We start from the raw sequence: 15665 nt of genomic DNA on the forward strand, positions 1-15665 counted from the left end.
GAGATTGAGAGCACAATCATTTCTGATTTATAGTGACTACCATGGCACCTTCCTTTCAGAGCAGTTTAAAACGCAGCATGTATAAACCTCCTGTACTTACTGGCTTCTCCTAATGTAGCCGTCTCCTCAGTGACTGGCTTCCCACAGCCCTTTGACGTGCAAGCCCTCAGGTAGAATTTGTACTTGGTGGTTGCACTGAGGTTCAAAAGACGCCAGCTGGGCTTTGATGGAGTTGTAATGTTGATATCATTTAGCTCTCCAATTTCATCAGTGTCATTGACTGAAGAAAGAAACATGCATATCAACATCTCAGATTTTGTAGTCTTAACAATTCAAGTTACGTTATGCCTATTTCTGCTTCTATTTATGCTTGTGGCCTGCCGTCTTAATTATTCATAGTTGTCAACTCAATTCTATGAGGTAGATACAATTATTATGACATATTATCCATGGGTAATTTAAGATCTGGCAAGAATAAACACACTGCCTAGATCTAGAGCCACTAACTGGCAAACGAGGATTTGAATCTAAACCACAGCCTTTTAACTCCAAAGCCCATGCTCTTAATCACTATGCTACACCGGACAACCATTCCAGCTTTACCATACCTATTAACAATGATGAGCTTCCCCCCACTGATATATTTTCATTGTATCCTTGACAGGTGTGTGTGTGTGTGTGTTAGTTGCTTAGTCATGTCCAACTGTTTGTGACCCCGTGAAGTTTAGCCCGCCAGACTACTCTGCCCATGGGATGTCCCAGGCAAGAATACTGGAGTGGGTTGCTGCCATTTCCTTCTTCAGAGGATCTTCCCGACTCAGGGATAGAACCCAGATCTCCTACATTGCAGGCAGATTCTCTACCATCTGAGCTAAGTACTTTTTAAAGTTTTATTGTAAAAATTTGAACAGTGATTTACTGGAGTCTTCTATAGTTTCTGGTTTAATATGTAGCACTGAACAAGTACTGATATAAAGACTCAAGAAACTGATATATTAATGTATTTTAAAATGTCTACTGTATACTTAGCACTATGTAAAGTGCTGTATGGAAAAATAAGATTTAGATAGTGCCTTTCAAAGAACCTGCAGCACAAGCAAGATCTTGATATTCAAGCAAGATCACAAAGTGCTATAAGACTACCAACAGAATAATCCGAGATGAAATGGTATGTTCAAGATTGCACAACCATTAGTGGTAAGAAAAGGGCTAGAATAAACACTCTTCAAACTTGGTCCAAGAGACCATAAAAAAATATTTACTCTTTAACTTAAAAATGCCTTCATTGTAGATACAATGCAATCAGATAAATGGAAATGAAAAATTACAAATCCAAACATAAGGAAAGAAGTAAAATAATCACTCTTGGTAGGTTACTTGAGAGCACTCCTGTAAATACCACCAAGTCAATTGAAAAACTACCACAATCAATGTAAGAATTCAGCAAAGTACATAGAGAGCTCTCAGATACACACTTAACAACTATTTAGAACAGATAGCCACAAAAATAGATAAGCCATCTAAGAATATTTCAATCACTTAATAGATAGCTAAATAAGTATAGATATAAGTCTAGAGATCTCTTCAAGAAAATTAGAGATACCAACGGAACATTTCATGCCAAGATGGGTGCAATAAAGGACAGAAATGGTATGGATCTAACAGAAGCAGAAGATATTAAGAATAGGTGGCAAGAATACACAGAAGAGCTATACAAAAAATATCTTCACAATATATATCTTCACAAAAATATCTTCACAAATATAATTGCAATGGTGTGCTCACTCACCTAGAGCCAGACATCCTGGAATGCGAAGTCAAGTGGGCCTTAGGAAGCATCACTATGAACAAAGCTAGTGGAGGTGATGGAATTCCTGTTGAGCTATTTCAAATCCTAAAAGATGATGCTGTGAAAATGCTGCACTCAATATGCCAGCAACTTTGGAAAATTCAGTAGTGGGCCCAGGACTGGAAAAGGTCAGTTTTCATTCCAATCCAAAGACTACCAAAGAATGCTCAAACTACCACACAATTGCACTCATCTCACATGCTAATTACGTAATGCTTAAAATTCTCCAAGCCAGACTTCAACAGTATGTGAACTGTGAACTTCCAGATGTTCAAGCTGGGTTTAGAAAAGGCAGACAAATCAGAGATCAAATTGCCAACATCCATAGGATCATCGAAAAAGCAAGAGAGTTCCAGAAAAATATCTACTTCTCCTTTATTGACTATGCCAAAGCCTTTGACTGTATGGACCACAACAAACTGTGGAAAATTCTGAAAGAGATGGGAATACCAGACCACCTGACCTGCCCGTTGAGGAATCTGTATGCAGCTCAGAAAGCAACAGTTAGAACTGACATGGAACAACAGACTGGTTCCAAATCAGGAAAAGAGTATGTCAAGGCTATATATTGTCACCCTGCTTATTTAACTTATTTGCAGAGTACATCATGAGAAATGCTGGGCTGGATGAAGCACAAACTGGAATCAAGATTGCCGGGAGTAATATCAATAACCTCAGATATGCAGATGACACCACCCTTATAGCAGAAAGTGAAGAGAAACTAAAAAGCCTCTTGATGAAAATGAGAGAGTAGAGGGAAATGTTGGCTTAAAGCTCAACATTTAGAAAACTAAGATCATGGCATCTGGTCCCATCACTTCATGGCAAATAGATGGGGAAACAGTGAAAACAGTGACAGACTTTATTTTTTTGGCTCCAAAATCACTGCAGATGGTGACTGAAGTCATGAAATTAAAAGACACCTGCTCCCTGGAAAAAAAAGCTATGACCAACCTAGACTGCATATTAAAAAGCAGAGACATCACTTTGCCAACAAAGGTCCATCTAGTCAAGGCTATGTTTTATCTAGTAGTCCTGTATGGATGTGAGAGTAAGACTATAAAGAAAGCTGAGCACCAAAGAATTGATGCTTTTGAACTTTGGTGTTGGAGAAGACTCCTAAGATTCCCTTGGACTGCAAGAAGATCCAACCAGTCCATCCTAAAGGAGATCAGTCCTGGGTGTTCATTGGAATGACTGATGCTGAAGCTGAAACTCCAATACTTTGGCCACCTGATGCAAAGAGCTGACTCATTGGAAAAGACCCTGACGATGGGAAATATTCAAGGTGGGAAGAGAAGGGGATGACAGAGGATGAGATGGCTGGATGGTATCGCCGATTCAATGGACATGAGTTTGAGTAAACTCCGGGAGTTGGTGATGGACAGGGAGGTCTGGCATGCTGCAGTACATCAGGTTGCAAAGAGTTGGATGCAACTGAACTGAAGTAAGTATAAAGTCGTTATTTTATTAAAAGTCTCCATATCAAGTAGTACAGTAACCACAGCTATTGTTAATATTTCAGCTTTTTCTCTATATATTCTAAGCACTTGTTTTTAAAATAAGTTTAGATATTATATACAGTTCAACATGAAGGTAGGAATTTAATATTCAGGTTTTCTATTATTAGAATTAAGATAAGATCTATCTTTAACAAATAAAGTTGACATTGAATAGTTCTCAAATGTTTCTTCAGTGCTTCCTACATGTTTGAAATCCAGTTCATGGAATTAAGAGACTTAAAGTCTTCCCTGGCAGCTTAGCTGGTAAAGAATCTGCCTGCAATATGGGAGACCAGGGTTTGATCCCTGGGTTGGGGAGATCCCATGGTGAAGGAAATAGCTACTCACTCCTTATTCTGACCTGGAGAATTCCATGGACCATTCCATGGGGTTGCAAAGAATCAGACAACATGACTGAGCAACTTTCACTTTCAAGAGCTCAGCATCTGGAATGGCTGAGCTGGGTTTCAATCTTTTCGTAACACTTGTTTTACTGCATGGCTCTTTGTAAGTGAATCCTATATACTTCTCATCCATAAAGTAGTGATGGTACATACCTCATAAACTTCCTGTTTTCATGAAAAATGAAGGGAGAGTACTTAATTTTTACTGATCCTGCTAACTAGCCAATACTCAAAAATGCCAAACCGCTGCCTCTATTAGGGTTATGCCTGTGCCTGTTTAATCGTAGGTCCTCAAAGCAGAACAGAAGCTCAAGCTGATACCTGACCCGAACTGCTGCAAGCCTGGAAGGGATTCATGGTAGTTCAGGGTTATGATCCAGTTGACCTATGCAAGCAGTGTAGACTGGGCTTCCATAGACCTGCTGTTTCTGCTGTTTAGGAATTCATGCCTTCGAAGTTTAACATTGTCCTATGAGCTCAGTCCCCTAATCTCCATGTTGAGCTGATACTTAGATTTGAAGACTGTAACAGGTGGGATGTGCTATGATTGAAATAATCCGCTTTCATCTAAACATGTTGTTTTTAACTTCATGGCACAGCAGCACATGGGGAGAGCCTGTAGGTGGTCCAAATGTGACGTGCTAGCAGTGGGCTACAGGAGGGGGATTCCACAAACACAACTATATGCAGAGTTGAGACCGGAAACATGCCTCAGAGACAGAAGAGGCAGGGTAGGGTAGAAGTTACTGTGCTCTGAATCTCCACTACATCATTTCTTTTTCTGTTTACAATTTTTACATTTAATTTACCTAAACTAAAAATAGAAACAAACTATTCACCCATTTCTCCTACCCCTCCCCAACTTCCAAGTCTGGGGCCACCCACCACCACCACCAACCTATTCTCTATCCACTATATCATTTACTGACTTTTTTCTTTGCATATTTCCTAATTCTCACCGTATCTTAGATAGATGGGTGTGTGCGTGCTCGATCGTTTCTGACACTTTATGATCCTATGGACTAAAGCCCGCCATGCTCCTCTGTCCATAGGATTCTCCAGGCAATAATACTAGAGTGGGTTGCCAATTCCTTCTCCAGGGGATCTACCCAACCCAGGGATCAAACTCATGTCTCCTACGTCTCCTGCATTATCACTGAGCCACCTGGGAATACCTATACACATGTTAAAATGCATATTTTCTGGTATCTATTAACTTACTACTTTTTTCCCCTCAAAACAAGAATTGGCAAACCTTTCTATTAAGGACTAGATTGTAAATATGTTAGCCTTCATGGGCTATGTGATCTCTTTTGCAACTACTCAGCTCTGCCACTGCAGCTATAGACAAATATAAGTTAGTGGGCATGGCCATGTTCCAATAAAACTTGTAAGAACAGGCAGCAGGCTCAATTTGATCTGCAAGCCAGTTTACAAACCCCTGTGCTATAAGTAAGTATGCCAGCCTACAAACCATGAATTAGATTCTCAGCATGGGAAACCAAATACTCAACCAAAAAAAAAGAAAGAAACATTAATAGGCGAATCTAATTCAAATATGTACTCACTTATCTGGTACTGCAATAGATATCCAGTTAAATTTCCATTCAATTTCTTGGGTAGCCCCCAGGACAAAGTGGCAGTGTCTTTATCAACTTTGATGACTTTGAGAAAAGTTGGTTGTTCAGGTACTGGAAAACATGAAACCAACAATAGATACTCCAATCAGTCAATTTCTTTAAAAAATTATAGTTTTTTTTCTTTTTATTAAATTGAAGCGCTAACTCATATGACATCTGTACAACTTAACTTCTAATAAGGAAGGAAATGTTTTGACCATTGGGATTTTGTTATTTTAAATTGTTGTTTCTAAACTAGATATTAATCCTAAACTGTCTTACCTCCTTCTGGTGTTTGAAATATAAAAGGCTCACTCTCTGGACCAGCTCCTTTGGAATTATAGGCTAAGACTGTTAAGTGAAATTCGCTAAAGGCATCCAGAGAAGGAACCATTCCATAGTTTCTTTGTCCTGAAAATCTCAGAATGTTTACTTCTTTGGGATGTGCCCTTCCATCCAACAGGCTTTTTGTCTTCCACCAGTTTACCTGCAATGAGAATAGGAACCCTTTAACATATCACCGACTCAATGGACACGAATGTGAAGGACAGAGAAGCCTGGCGTGCTGTAGTCCATGGGATAGCGAAGAGCTGGACACGACTTAGGGACTGAACCACAGCGCATCACCAGTGGTAGCAGATTTCTCTTTCAGCTTCTGAAATCAGTTCTTATTTGCAGGAAATATACTAATTTGACAATAAGAAGCAGGAAAGCTATGATAAAAACCTGATATCCTTTCAGGTGTCCGTGTACTCTTTCCTTTGGAACTGTTGACCAGGTGACTTTAACTAATGTGCTGTTTATAACATCCACCCCTTGGATCACTGGAGCTGTATCAGGATCTGTTGGGCACATAAGAAGGATTAGCTTTCAAATCATCCAAACACGATTATTAGGATCCTTTTCTAAAGGTGATCCTTCATTTTTTTTTTTTTTTAATCTGCGGAAAGCACTTTTCTCAAATCAATTTCAAATGGAATGAAGAGAGTTTCTCATTACAGAAGAGTTTCAGGGCCCCAATATTAATAGGTTTCTAGAGAAGAGGAGGGCCTGTACCACACAGAAAAACCCCTGTCCTGATGGATATGGTGTGAGCAATGTAACTGAAAACAGTAGACAATGAAATCGTCCGTGGGCACCTTGCCTTGGAAACATGTTAACTAGACTAATATTATAACTCAAATGACTTGGGAGTTTGATGAACATGAATAACATTAATTGAGCATATTAATGTTCAACATTAATTGAGCATATTCTGTGTGTCAGACACTGTTCTGAGAGCCTATCCTGGACTGGCTCACATAATCCTTACAACAGTCCCATGAAATGGTATTATCATCATCCCCATTCTTCAGGGGAGCTAACTACAGAGAAGTAAACCAAACCCACCACAGTCAAGGCTAATGTATCAATTCCCAGTGAGGAGACCTGAGTAGTGAGGACACAGGTGGCAGGTAAATAAGGAGCTAGTCGTTTCACATTCCTGCCCTTCTTCTCTTCTTGGATCAAAATATTACTTTGGATACTGTAAGAACAATGAGAATAATGCCTACTATCTAGTTATTTGCAATGCAGCGTCTTTCCTTTTTCCAGAAATTTATTTGCAGCAGTTCTTAGGGTATAAATATCTAATAATAAAATCATGTCATTAGTACCTCAAAATTCTGCATGTGAGTGATTCTATATGAAATCTGGGCCTGCACCTCACCTTCCTTAGGAAGGCTCCAGCCTTGAGGCCAGGTGTGGCAGCAGGCAGCTGTTAGGAGGTCCTTGACAAGTAAGGGCACGTCTGATTGGGCACCTGTGTGCACTGATGGTTCCAGGTCTTCGATGTTCATTATGGAAGTAGCATTTTTGGGGGAAACTGAATAAAATTAAACCTTTCAATGTTCTTCCTCACCACCATCCTGACAACTCTCCTGCAGTCAGCTCTAAAGTAGAACCCATGTGTCCAATTTCTTTTTATCTCCCACTGTAAGTACAGCCTCTTTGCATGCAGTACTTGCTCAAAAATGCTCCTCGACAAGGGTGCAGTCTACTTGAGAGAAGCTATTCTAGAAGTGGTGGGGTGTCGGGTGCATCACTTACAGTCTTCTCCAGAATAGAGAATCACTGACTGTGGCTCTGGGCCAGAGCCCAGGTGATTGATGGCTTGGACCTGGACATCGTATGGCGCGTAGACAGCAGGTGTCATCACCCGCAGGGTGTGGTTGGTGACTGTCTCTTCCTCCCACTCCACCGGGGCTCCCTGCGGCTTCCAGGTCACCCTATACTCCAGTCCGGGTCCATTCTGCTCCATGGCTTTCAGAGGCTAAAACAGAAGGTTGGCTTGATCACAGATATGCTGAGTCAGGGGGCAGAGAAGCCACCCTAAGTGGCACAAGAAATGTGGCAATAAAGGGATCATTTTGGGGGAGATCTTTAATCCCCCTCTTTGGTTTGGAAATGCTTGTGAAAAGTTTTGTCATTCTGTTCATTTAAGCTTTAGAGTTTCTCCATCCCCTCCCCAAGTAGAAAGAATCCCACAATTTAGATGTCTGGAGTATGCCCTTGTGGTTAATTCTAACTGTTCATATATGAAAGAACTTACTAAGAAATTTCATAGAGGGTTTTAGCTTTTCTTGACACTTTCTTCCATATTCTATTTCTTTCATTCCTAAAGAACTGGCAGAAATGAAAAGGCCATGGCTATGAGTTCCCTAAGTATAGTGTTGGTCGCTCTTTGCAACCCCAGGGACTGCAGCCCGCCAGGCTCCTCTGTCCATGGAGTTCTCCAGGCAAGAATACCAGACTGGGTTGCCATTTCCTACTCCAGGATCCCTTAATATAAATGGGATTTTTTTCATGGCTTTTCAGTCAAAACTCTTTCCATCTGACTCCATCCATTATCCCCCATCTTCCTTCCAAGAGAAGACAGAGAGCAAGTAAATCTTTTTGGATAATATGTATTTGCATGCACTAGTACCCAGAAGATACAGCTCCTCTTTACGATACAGTAGTTCCCAGCTCCTTGCCCATTCTGTTTCTTTCTCTTTTACCAGAAAGTGCTCCCATCCTCCAGTTTATTTTGCTGTATAGAAATATTTACTGGAGGAATTTCTCAAATAAGAGATTGGTTATTTCCACTCTAGCTTTTAATTAAATACTTTAATTAAAAAACATTAATGTGATTTAAACCATCTACATAATATCACAAAAATGGGAATATGCATTTAAATGAATTATATACAATACATAAAAATTTGATTTTAGCCATAGATTTATAAGGGTCACTTGTATAACTAATAATTTTGCCTGTATATGCAAGTGGTTCAATAACCATACCATATGTAATGTTTTTATAGAATTTGCAATACTTCTTGACTCAGATTAATTTATCAGTACTTAATAGAGGAATTGGATGGAATAAAATTGAAAGAAGAGTAGTATATCGGCAAAATAATTTCAAGTCTGGTGCTTATTCTAGGGTTAATAGTTAAGTTCTGTAAGAGGAAAAAATATGAAATCAAAAGCTTTCTGAGATTTTCACAGCCATTGTTTATATTTTGCTTTCAAACTTTTGCCCCAAGATATTTCCTACTCTCATATAGATAAACGTACCAGAGGCTGTCACACTGACCAGATAAGTCAGTCAGGTCAGAAGCTTTTAGTTCCATTCTACAATCTGGAATTACAATTACCTTCAGTCCCAACTGACAATAAGTATGTACAAATACTATTATTCAGTTTACGCATGTTTTGCTTCGAGAAAAATTGTTGCATTTGATAAAGCTCTCTGAAAAATTTTAAAACACACTGTGCCACCCTAGGTAACACTGTTAAGAAACAATCTTACCTAAATCGCCAGCCTCCTTGGTGCCTAGACTCCCAAAGAAACTGCAGGAATACCTCGTATTTGGCTTTCAGACAGTGGACAACAAAACCTCAACAAATTCACAAATAGATCCCAAACAAAGATAACAAACCGTAGTAGCCAGGGGTGTGGGTGGGGAGCGGGGGAAGATCTCCAGCATTCCTTCCCTCACGCAGCTGCTCGTAAGAAAGGATCTCTATAAAACAGGTTCTTAATTTGGTGTCTAGGCATCTCTAGATGGGGTCTGTGGATGCCCTTCAAAGGATCTGAAAACCCATGGAACTGCTAGTAAAACTTTCTATGTATAATTTCTTAGAACAAAACTGTACTTCTATTGTATTTTCAAAGAGATCTATGAACAAAGCAAGGTTATACTGACTGATCTAGAAACTGGACAGATTTTTTGTACTGCCTAAATTCATTTTAAAGCTGGTGGTTTTCTGATTACAATTGTAGTAGAAATAATAAGTCCTACATCCTTTACAGGGCTTAAACCACTTGGCTGTGATCATATAACCAGGTAATTGAGAAGTTGCTATTTCCCAAACATTAATGAAATGGGTTTTTGTTTGTTTTGATCATTTTCTGGAATCTGTGAGATTAGATATTTGCTATTTTATTGAAGTCCAAATGTAACATAAATACATTTATACTTAAGAATAAAGTATAAACTCATCATTATCTTAGAAAATAATGTTAACTAAAAAGAGTAGTTCCATCATTAAGTTAAAATTTAATGTCACTTTTTAAAAAAGTGAGTCCTTAATATTTGATGTGCCAAATTTATAAACATAATGTATATACAATAAAACGAGTTAAATAAGAAAACTGACATCCATTTTGACTGTAAAAATAAGGTTCACCTATCAATGAATAAATGCACATTCACTAATAAGTTACAAATAAAAGTTGGTATATTATTTTTCTCCATTGAATGTTTCATAATGATATTATTTTATTTCTCCTGTATTTGCCTATTGTCTGTCCCTCCCACTAGATTATACATTCAGGAAAATAAAGACTATTTTTGACTGCCATATATAAACCAAGGACCTGCTAATACTTTTATTCATAGTTAATGCTAAAAAGAAAACATAAACCAAAAGAGAATTAGGGACAATCAGTCTGTTCCTATTTAATCCTTTTGTGAAAGATCAACATTTTCTTCCTTTTTTTTTTTTAAGACAAATTGCTCCTCTCTGATCATTATCTTGTAGATAGGAATTATTTTGTAAGTCAATCTTTGGAGGGGATCTGGTAATCAATTTATTCTGTGTGCTTGTCAGCTTGGGGAAATAGCTGGCATTTAACTCCAGTTTACAAGATAATTCATGCAAAAGAATAACTGATGAGTAAATGTTCTTAAACTTCACTGGTTATGCTTATAGTTATTAGGCCTCTGACATTTCAAAATGACATGAAACACAATGGAATATATTATGAAGGTAATTGTCAGCTTAGTTTCAAATCTCTATTTCCTTCCTCTGGTCAGTTAATTACTAAATTACGTGTCATTTACTTTTCAAAGACAAACTGTAAACACTTTCATAGTTTAATCCCATTCTTCCAAGAAGAGAGCACTAGTAATTAGTCTTGTGTACCTCTGGGGGGGAGGGCAGAGTGATTTATGAATAGAATGATCAGTAGGAAGGACTGCAGATCCCAGCCCTCTTTTCATCACTGACTCAGGGCATGCATCTGGGTAAGATCACAAAACTGTAGCCCCAGCTTCTCTTTACTGAACGTAATGCTGACAGCATGGAGCTACTATAGCCCTCCCAGAGGAGTCGTGACAATTAATGAACTAATGTTAGTGGAAAATGGTGCACTTCTCTGAGGAAGTGACCTGATAATTATACACTATTATTGTCATCTAATCCAGTTATATCATCTACCTAATAGAAATTTCTATGGAACTTAAAAGACAATAGATACTCTAAAAGGATAAGATGCTAACATAATTTTAAATGTGGTAGTAGCTATTTGTGGCCATATATTCAAGAAAATAATACTATTCTTGACTATATTTAACTTCTGTATATTGCCAATTATTTTTCAAATTTTAAGTTTGCAAAGCTTACTCTCACTGAAATGGGAATAAAGGGTTAGTTTTACATAAAAATTTTGACTACATATTTTGTAGGTATGGGCAATGTTATCATATAAGATCAATCCATGATGAAGAAAAAAGGAAATCAAAACTTTGTACATTCTAAAATTCTTCCAAAAATCACATCTGGAATGAGTTGTGGAAATAAATTAATATATTCCAGCATACATTAAAAAATGCTTGTAAAATTCAGTGACTTCAATATCAGAAATCTGTTATTACTCAGAATCACTAAATGGTAACCTACTTTCAAGTAAGTTAAAATACTTGTTCATGAAACACGTCAAAACAGAGGAGAGAAAAAGTTTTTCACTGTTACAGAAGAAATTTAGAAATGGCATTAAAAAAAATTAGTGTAATCTGAGCAGATACAAACTTTTGTGCAAAATTCAAAGAGGAAAGTCTATTTTAGTAACTCTTAACAAATTATATATATATATATATATAAAGAGAAAATGAGTAGAGCTTGAAGTTCAAAGATATTCATGTGGAAATCATCATTTTGTTGATTTCTAATTGTATGGTAATGGGCCAGTCTATCCATGGACCCGTTTCTGTATCTAAGACACAGTATTAATGATGCTCTCTTGACAACATTGGTCTCAGAATTTGATATGAGTTCACAGAATGCTTAATAGTGCTTAGTAAGTGGTGACTGTTTCTTAGGGGTCATACTTTTGATATGCTTAATCTTTATTGGCCATGTACCAAAAGACAGTGAAAGATTTTCAGTATTTTTTTTTGAATGGGAGAGGATTAAGAATATTGGTAATAAAAATATTAGGAATCATAAACTTTGGGGGATGGATTATAATGAAATCAGCCTATAAAAACTTTCTTAAATTATCTACAATAGTTAAACTCTATTTTACAATATATTAACATATTAATAAAAGATATTGTTCTATCATTATACTTAGCATGTGGACCTAAAAAAAGTAAAAAGAACACAAAGATAATAAATAACATGAAGAATCCTTACCTCCCATTTGATAATCATTTCCTTGGGTTGAGAAGCTTGAACTCTTATATTTTGTGGATTCTTGTCTGGAGCTGAAAAAGTATAAATATGAAAATTACTTTTCCCTATTGTATGATCTATAGATATATCATCCCTCTGCCCATAAAAAAACAGATTTTTACATAACTTTGATTATATTTGTTTATATCTGGCCCAGTTTGTAAAAAGATTCATAGCACTTTTATATAATGATTTTAGAATGTATATATTTCACATATAATATTTATACATATATATTATGAAATGATCACAATAGTTAGTCAACACATCTCACCTCACAGAAAGCAGCGTTTTTATATATATATATATTATATATATATATATAAAAGGAGTAAAATCATGTTCATGGAGTGATATGATTATTATTCATTGGAGAATAGAAAGTTGAAAATGTCTTCATTTTAAACCTGCTCTTAAAATTCTAAACACACTATTTAAATATACATTTTAGTTTTAAATCTGCTTTACTTTTTTAGAATTATTATTAGAAATGTGACGTGAATGTTTGCCTCTAAGTGAATAAAATTAAAGGTCATATATTAATATCAAAAGATAAGTTTTAGGGGCATCAAATAGGAAACAGCAGGTAATGTCCTCATGAAATATATTCGGATGAATCTATTTTATAAGAAGGGTTAAGTATGGAGTTTAGTGCCAAGATGAACTTATATTAAAATCATACAAGTACCTGATTAAGTTATTATCTCTGCTTATATTTTCTCAACCCCCAAAGGGAATTATATCCTAGCATATTTATTTCAGACAGAGAGGGAAAAAATACCATGCTATTACCACATTGTTAATCATTTCCAATCAGTAACACAAATCATTACAGCACTATCAATATTTTGCTTTATTGGTTTATAACATTGTATAAGGCTCATGTTTACAAGATTGTATTTTGAATTTGAATTCTGTATATACTACAGCATGTTGGTTCTTGAGAAATTTTTTTAAAGCATCTTGACATTTTAGGTAGATATTAGATATCTATTGAGATACAAAAATGCATAAATGCATAAAATGGCATTACATGCAATAAAAATTGAATGCACTATCTATAACATGTCAAGAGTTTTACTTCAGAAAGTTGAAATGAGGAGAAAAATAAAGAGAAAGTTGACTTTTATATTGAACTTTAGTTTACAACTTATTTATGGTATCTGATTTTAACATAATACTTAGCTATCAGAAATTGCTCAGAATAATGCTTGTTCATGTACCTCAAATATTTATATACAACTTATAAGACAGATGTCCTTTGACTATTTTCCATGTTGTTAGGTCTCTACTGGAGGAAATCTAAAATCATACACCATGTCATCAATCCTTTTTTTTTTAAAGATGCTCAAGGATGCGGCAAACTAAAATATTTTGTTAGAAACTTGAGGTGTGAGCGTCCATACCTGCTGGGGGTGTTTCGTGATGGCCTGATGGGTGGCTAGGCTGGCTTCTCCCAACTTCATTCATGGCTATGACCCTGAACTGGTATCTCACATATGGAGCCAAAGAGAGCACGACTGTTGTCTCCTTTCCTTGGACTCGAGTCAGTTCTTCCCACCTTCCAGGCTCCTCTTTGTTTCCTTCAAATTCTACAATATACTCTGGCAGTGGAAACACAGAAAAACACATTAGAAATGACTGAGAATGTTTAAGTTCTGCTGAGGTTTATATATAATATTAAATGTTTCAAAGGATGTTTTATGGATAATCCACTCATGCACCGGTGGCTTCAATATTAATTTTAACTCTGGAGGGCACAGCTACGCCGTCTTCCCTACCGCTGATATTGCTATTGTGGTCATCTCCAGCCTCCCACGTCAGTCGAACACTTCTGTTCTGTCTCTCCGACAAGTGAAGGTTTTCTGGTGGATCCGGAACATCTGATTAGTAATGAAAAATCAAGGTAAGGAGAAGGCAGATCATTGCCTTGTCAATCCCACTTCCTCACTCAGGCACGCTGCAATCCCCTGCTTCCCCTCCTTGCCCCTGCCTCCACTCTGACCTGCCAAATCTCACCTGACCTTCTGGTTCTATTTCAAATGCAGGTCCATCCACATCTGTTCCCAACTGTATTACCTCCCTTTACTGTGACTCATACACTTATTTGTATGCTTGGTTCATCTCTTGTATGGGACTAAACAGATCTTCCAGAGTAGTGACCATACTTTATTCATCTTTTACATCCCCAGTGCCTTGCAGTTAAATGTTTTGGGACTAAGTAAACAGTGTATTATCACTTAAATCATGCATGTAATTATCATATTAGAATGATAAACTTAGGTCCTATAAGTACAGGAAAATAAGAACATGAATTTAGGCTTTCTTTTCTACAGTAGGCTTTGGATTTTTCATTTATAACAATGAATTATCAGTATATTATACCTGGAGTTCTAAAGAAGAGTAGGAAAGGGATTTATATTGGAAGAAGATATTGAGCTCATAAATGTTGTGATAGAGACTAGAAACCTGAGTAGGCAATGACAAATTTTAAGCGTGTTAAAGTACATGGAAATTTCTGGTACTTTAAACTTAAAAGGAACAGGAAAAGAAAAAAAAAATTGGTATCACTAATGATCCTGACTTCTAAAATTTGATTTCACTTCTCTCGTGAATTCAAGGACACAGTTTTTCAGAGGAGACAATCAAAGTCATGTCTAATGGCACCTTAGGTGAGTTTTCTTCTCCAAGTGGGAAAAAACATGCACTATCCCTGTATTTAACAACTATTGGGAATTTATACTGACAAACATTGTTTTCACTTCAGAAGACAGCATGTTTCTTTTTAAAATGTGGTCAGTGACTACGTTCCCCCTGTAGAATCCTAAATGATAATTTACTGTAGAGCCCTAAATAAGAATTTATTTCCTCCACAGGCTTGAGGATATCTGAACTCAGAGAACTTAAGCTTCTCTTCAGCATGTACTAAGTCTACTATTTCTCAAGTTTCTTGAAACAACCAGTGCAACCTGTTTTGTCTGACATTAAAATCTGCTCTTTCTGAGAATCAGATGGAACTACGATAGATGGACTGCAATTGAGACCTAAAAGAATGTTGCTCTTGAAGGATGCTTCTGGCAAGGCTTTTGAAAGTAACTTCTGATTGAAAAGGGTCGACCATATGCTTTAAAATACTATTTTCCAGGAAAAAGAGTCTTTTAGAAACTATACATGGATTTGACATTTGTTACTGTCAGTTATGGGGATATGCTTCTTAAAATCAGAGACTGACCTGAAAAATGAGGGTATAAACTCCAAGAAGTGGTAAGAGGATGCCCCCATCTCATTAAATATTTATTATTTTATT

At 36.9% G+C, this 15665-nt stretch overlaps 1 protein-coding gene across 10 annotated transcripts in view; it reads right to left on the reverse strand.

Annotated features, from left to right (window-relative positions):
• Positions 1–15665, reverse strand: part of CHL1 (cell adhesion molecule L1 like) — a 221787-nt gene that overhangs the window by 12582 nt on the left and 193540 nt on the right. For all 10 annotated transcript variants that reach the window (XM_043886547.1, XM_043886541.1, XM_043886546.1 and 7 more), the window contains 8 exons: positions 14140–14241; positions 13765–13962; positions 12320–12390; positions 7463–7685; positions 6101–6216; positions 5657–5861; positions 5324–5446; positions 101–280 (listed from right to left, as the gene is read on the reverse strand). In XM_043886547.1, coding sequence (XP_043742482.1) covers positions 101–280; positions 5324–5446; positions 5657–5861; positions 6101–6216; positions 7463–7685; positions 12320–12390; positions 13765–13962; positions 14140–14241 — 1218 coding nt within the window. The remainder of the gene's footprint in view (positions 1–100; positions 281–5323; positions 5447–5656; positions 5862–6100; positions 6217–7462; positions 7686–12319; positions 12391–13764; positions 13963–14139; positions 14242–15665) is intronic.

This window comes from Cervus elaphus, chromosome 24 (genome assembly GCF_910594005.1).
Source record: "Cervus elaphus chromosome 24, mCerEla1.1, whole genome shotgun sequence".
Lineage (NCBI taxonomy): Eukaryota > Metazoa > Chordata > Mammalia > Artiodactyla > Cervidae > Cervus > Cervus elaphus.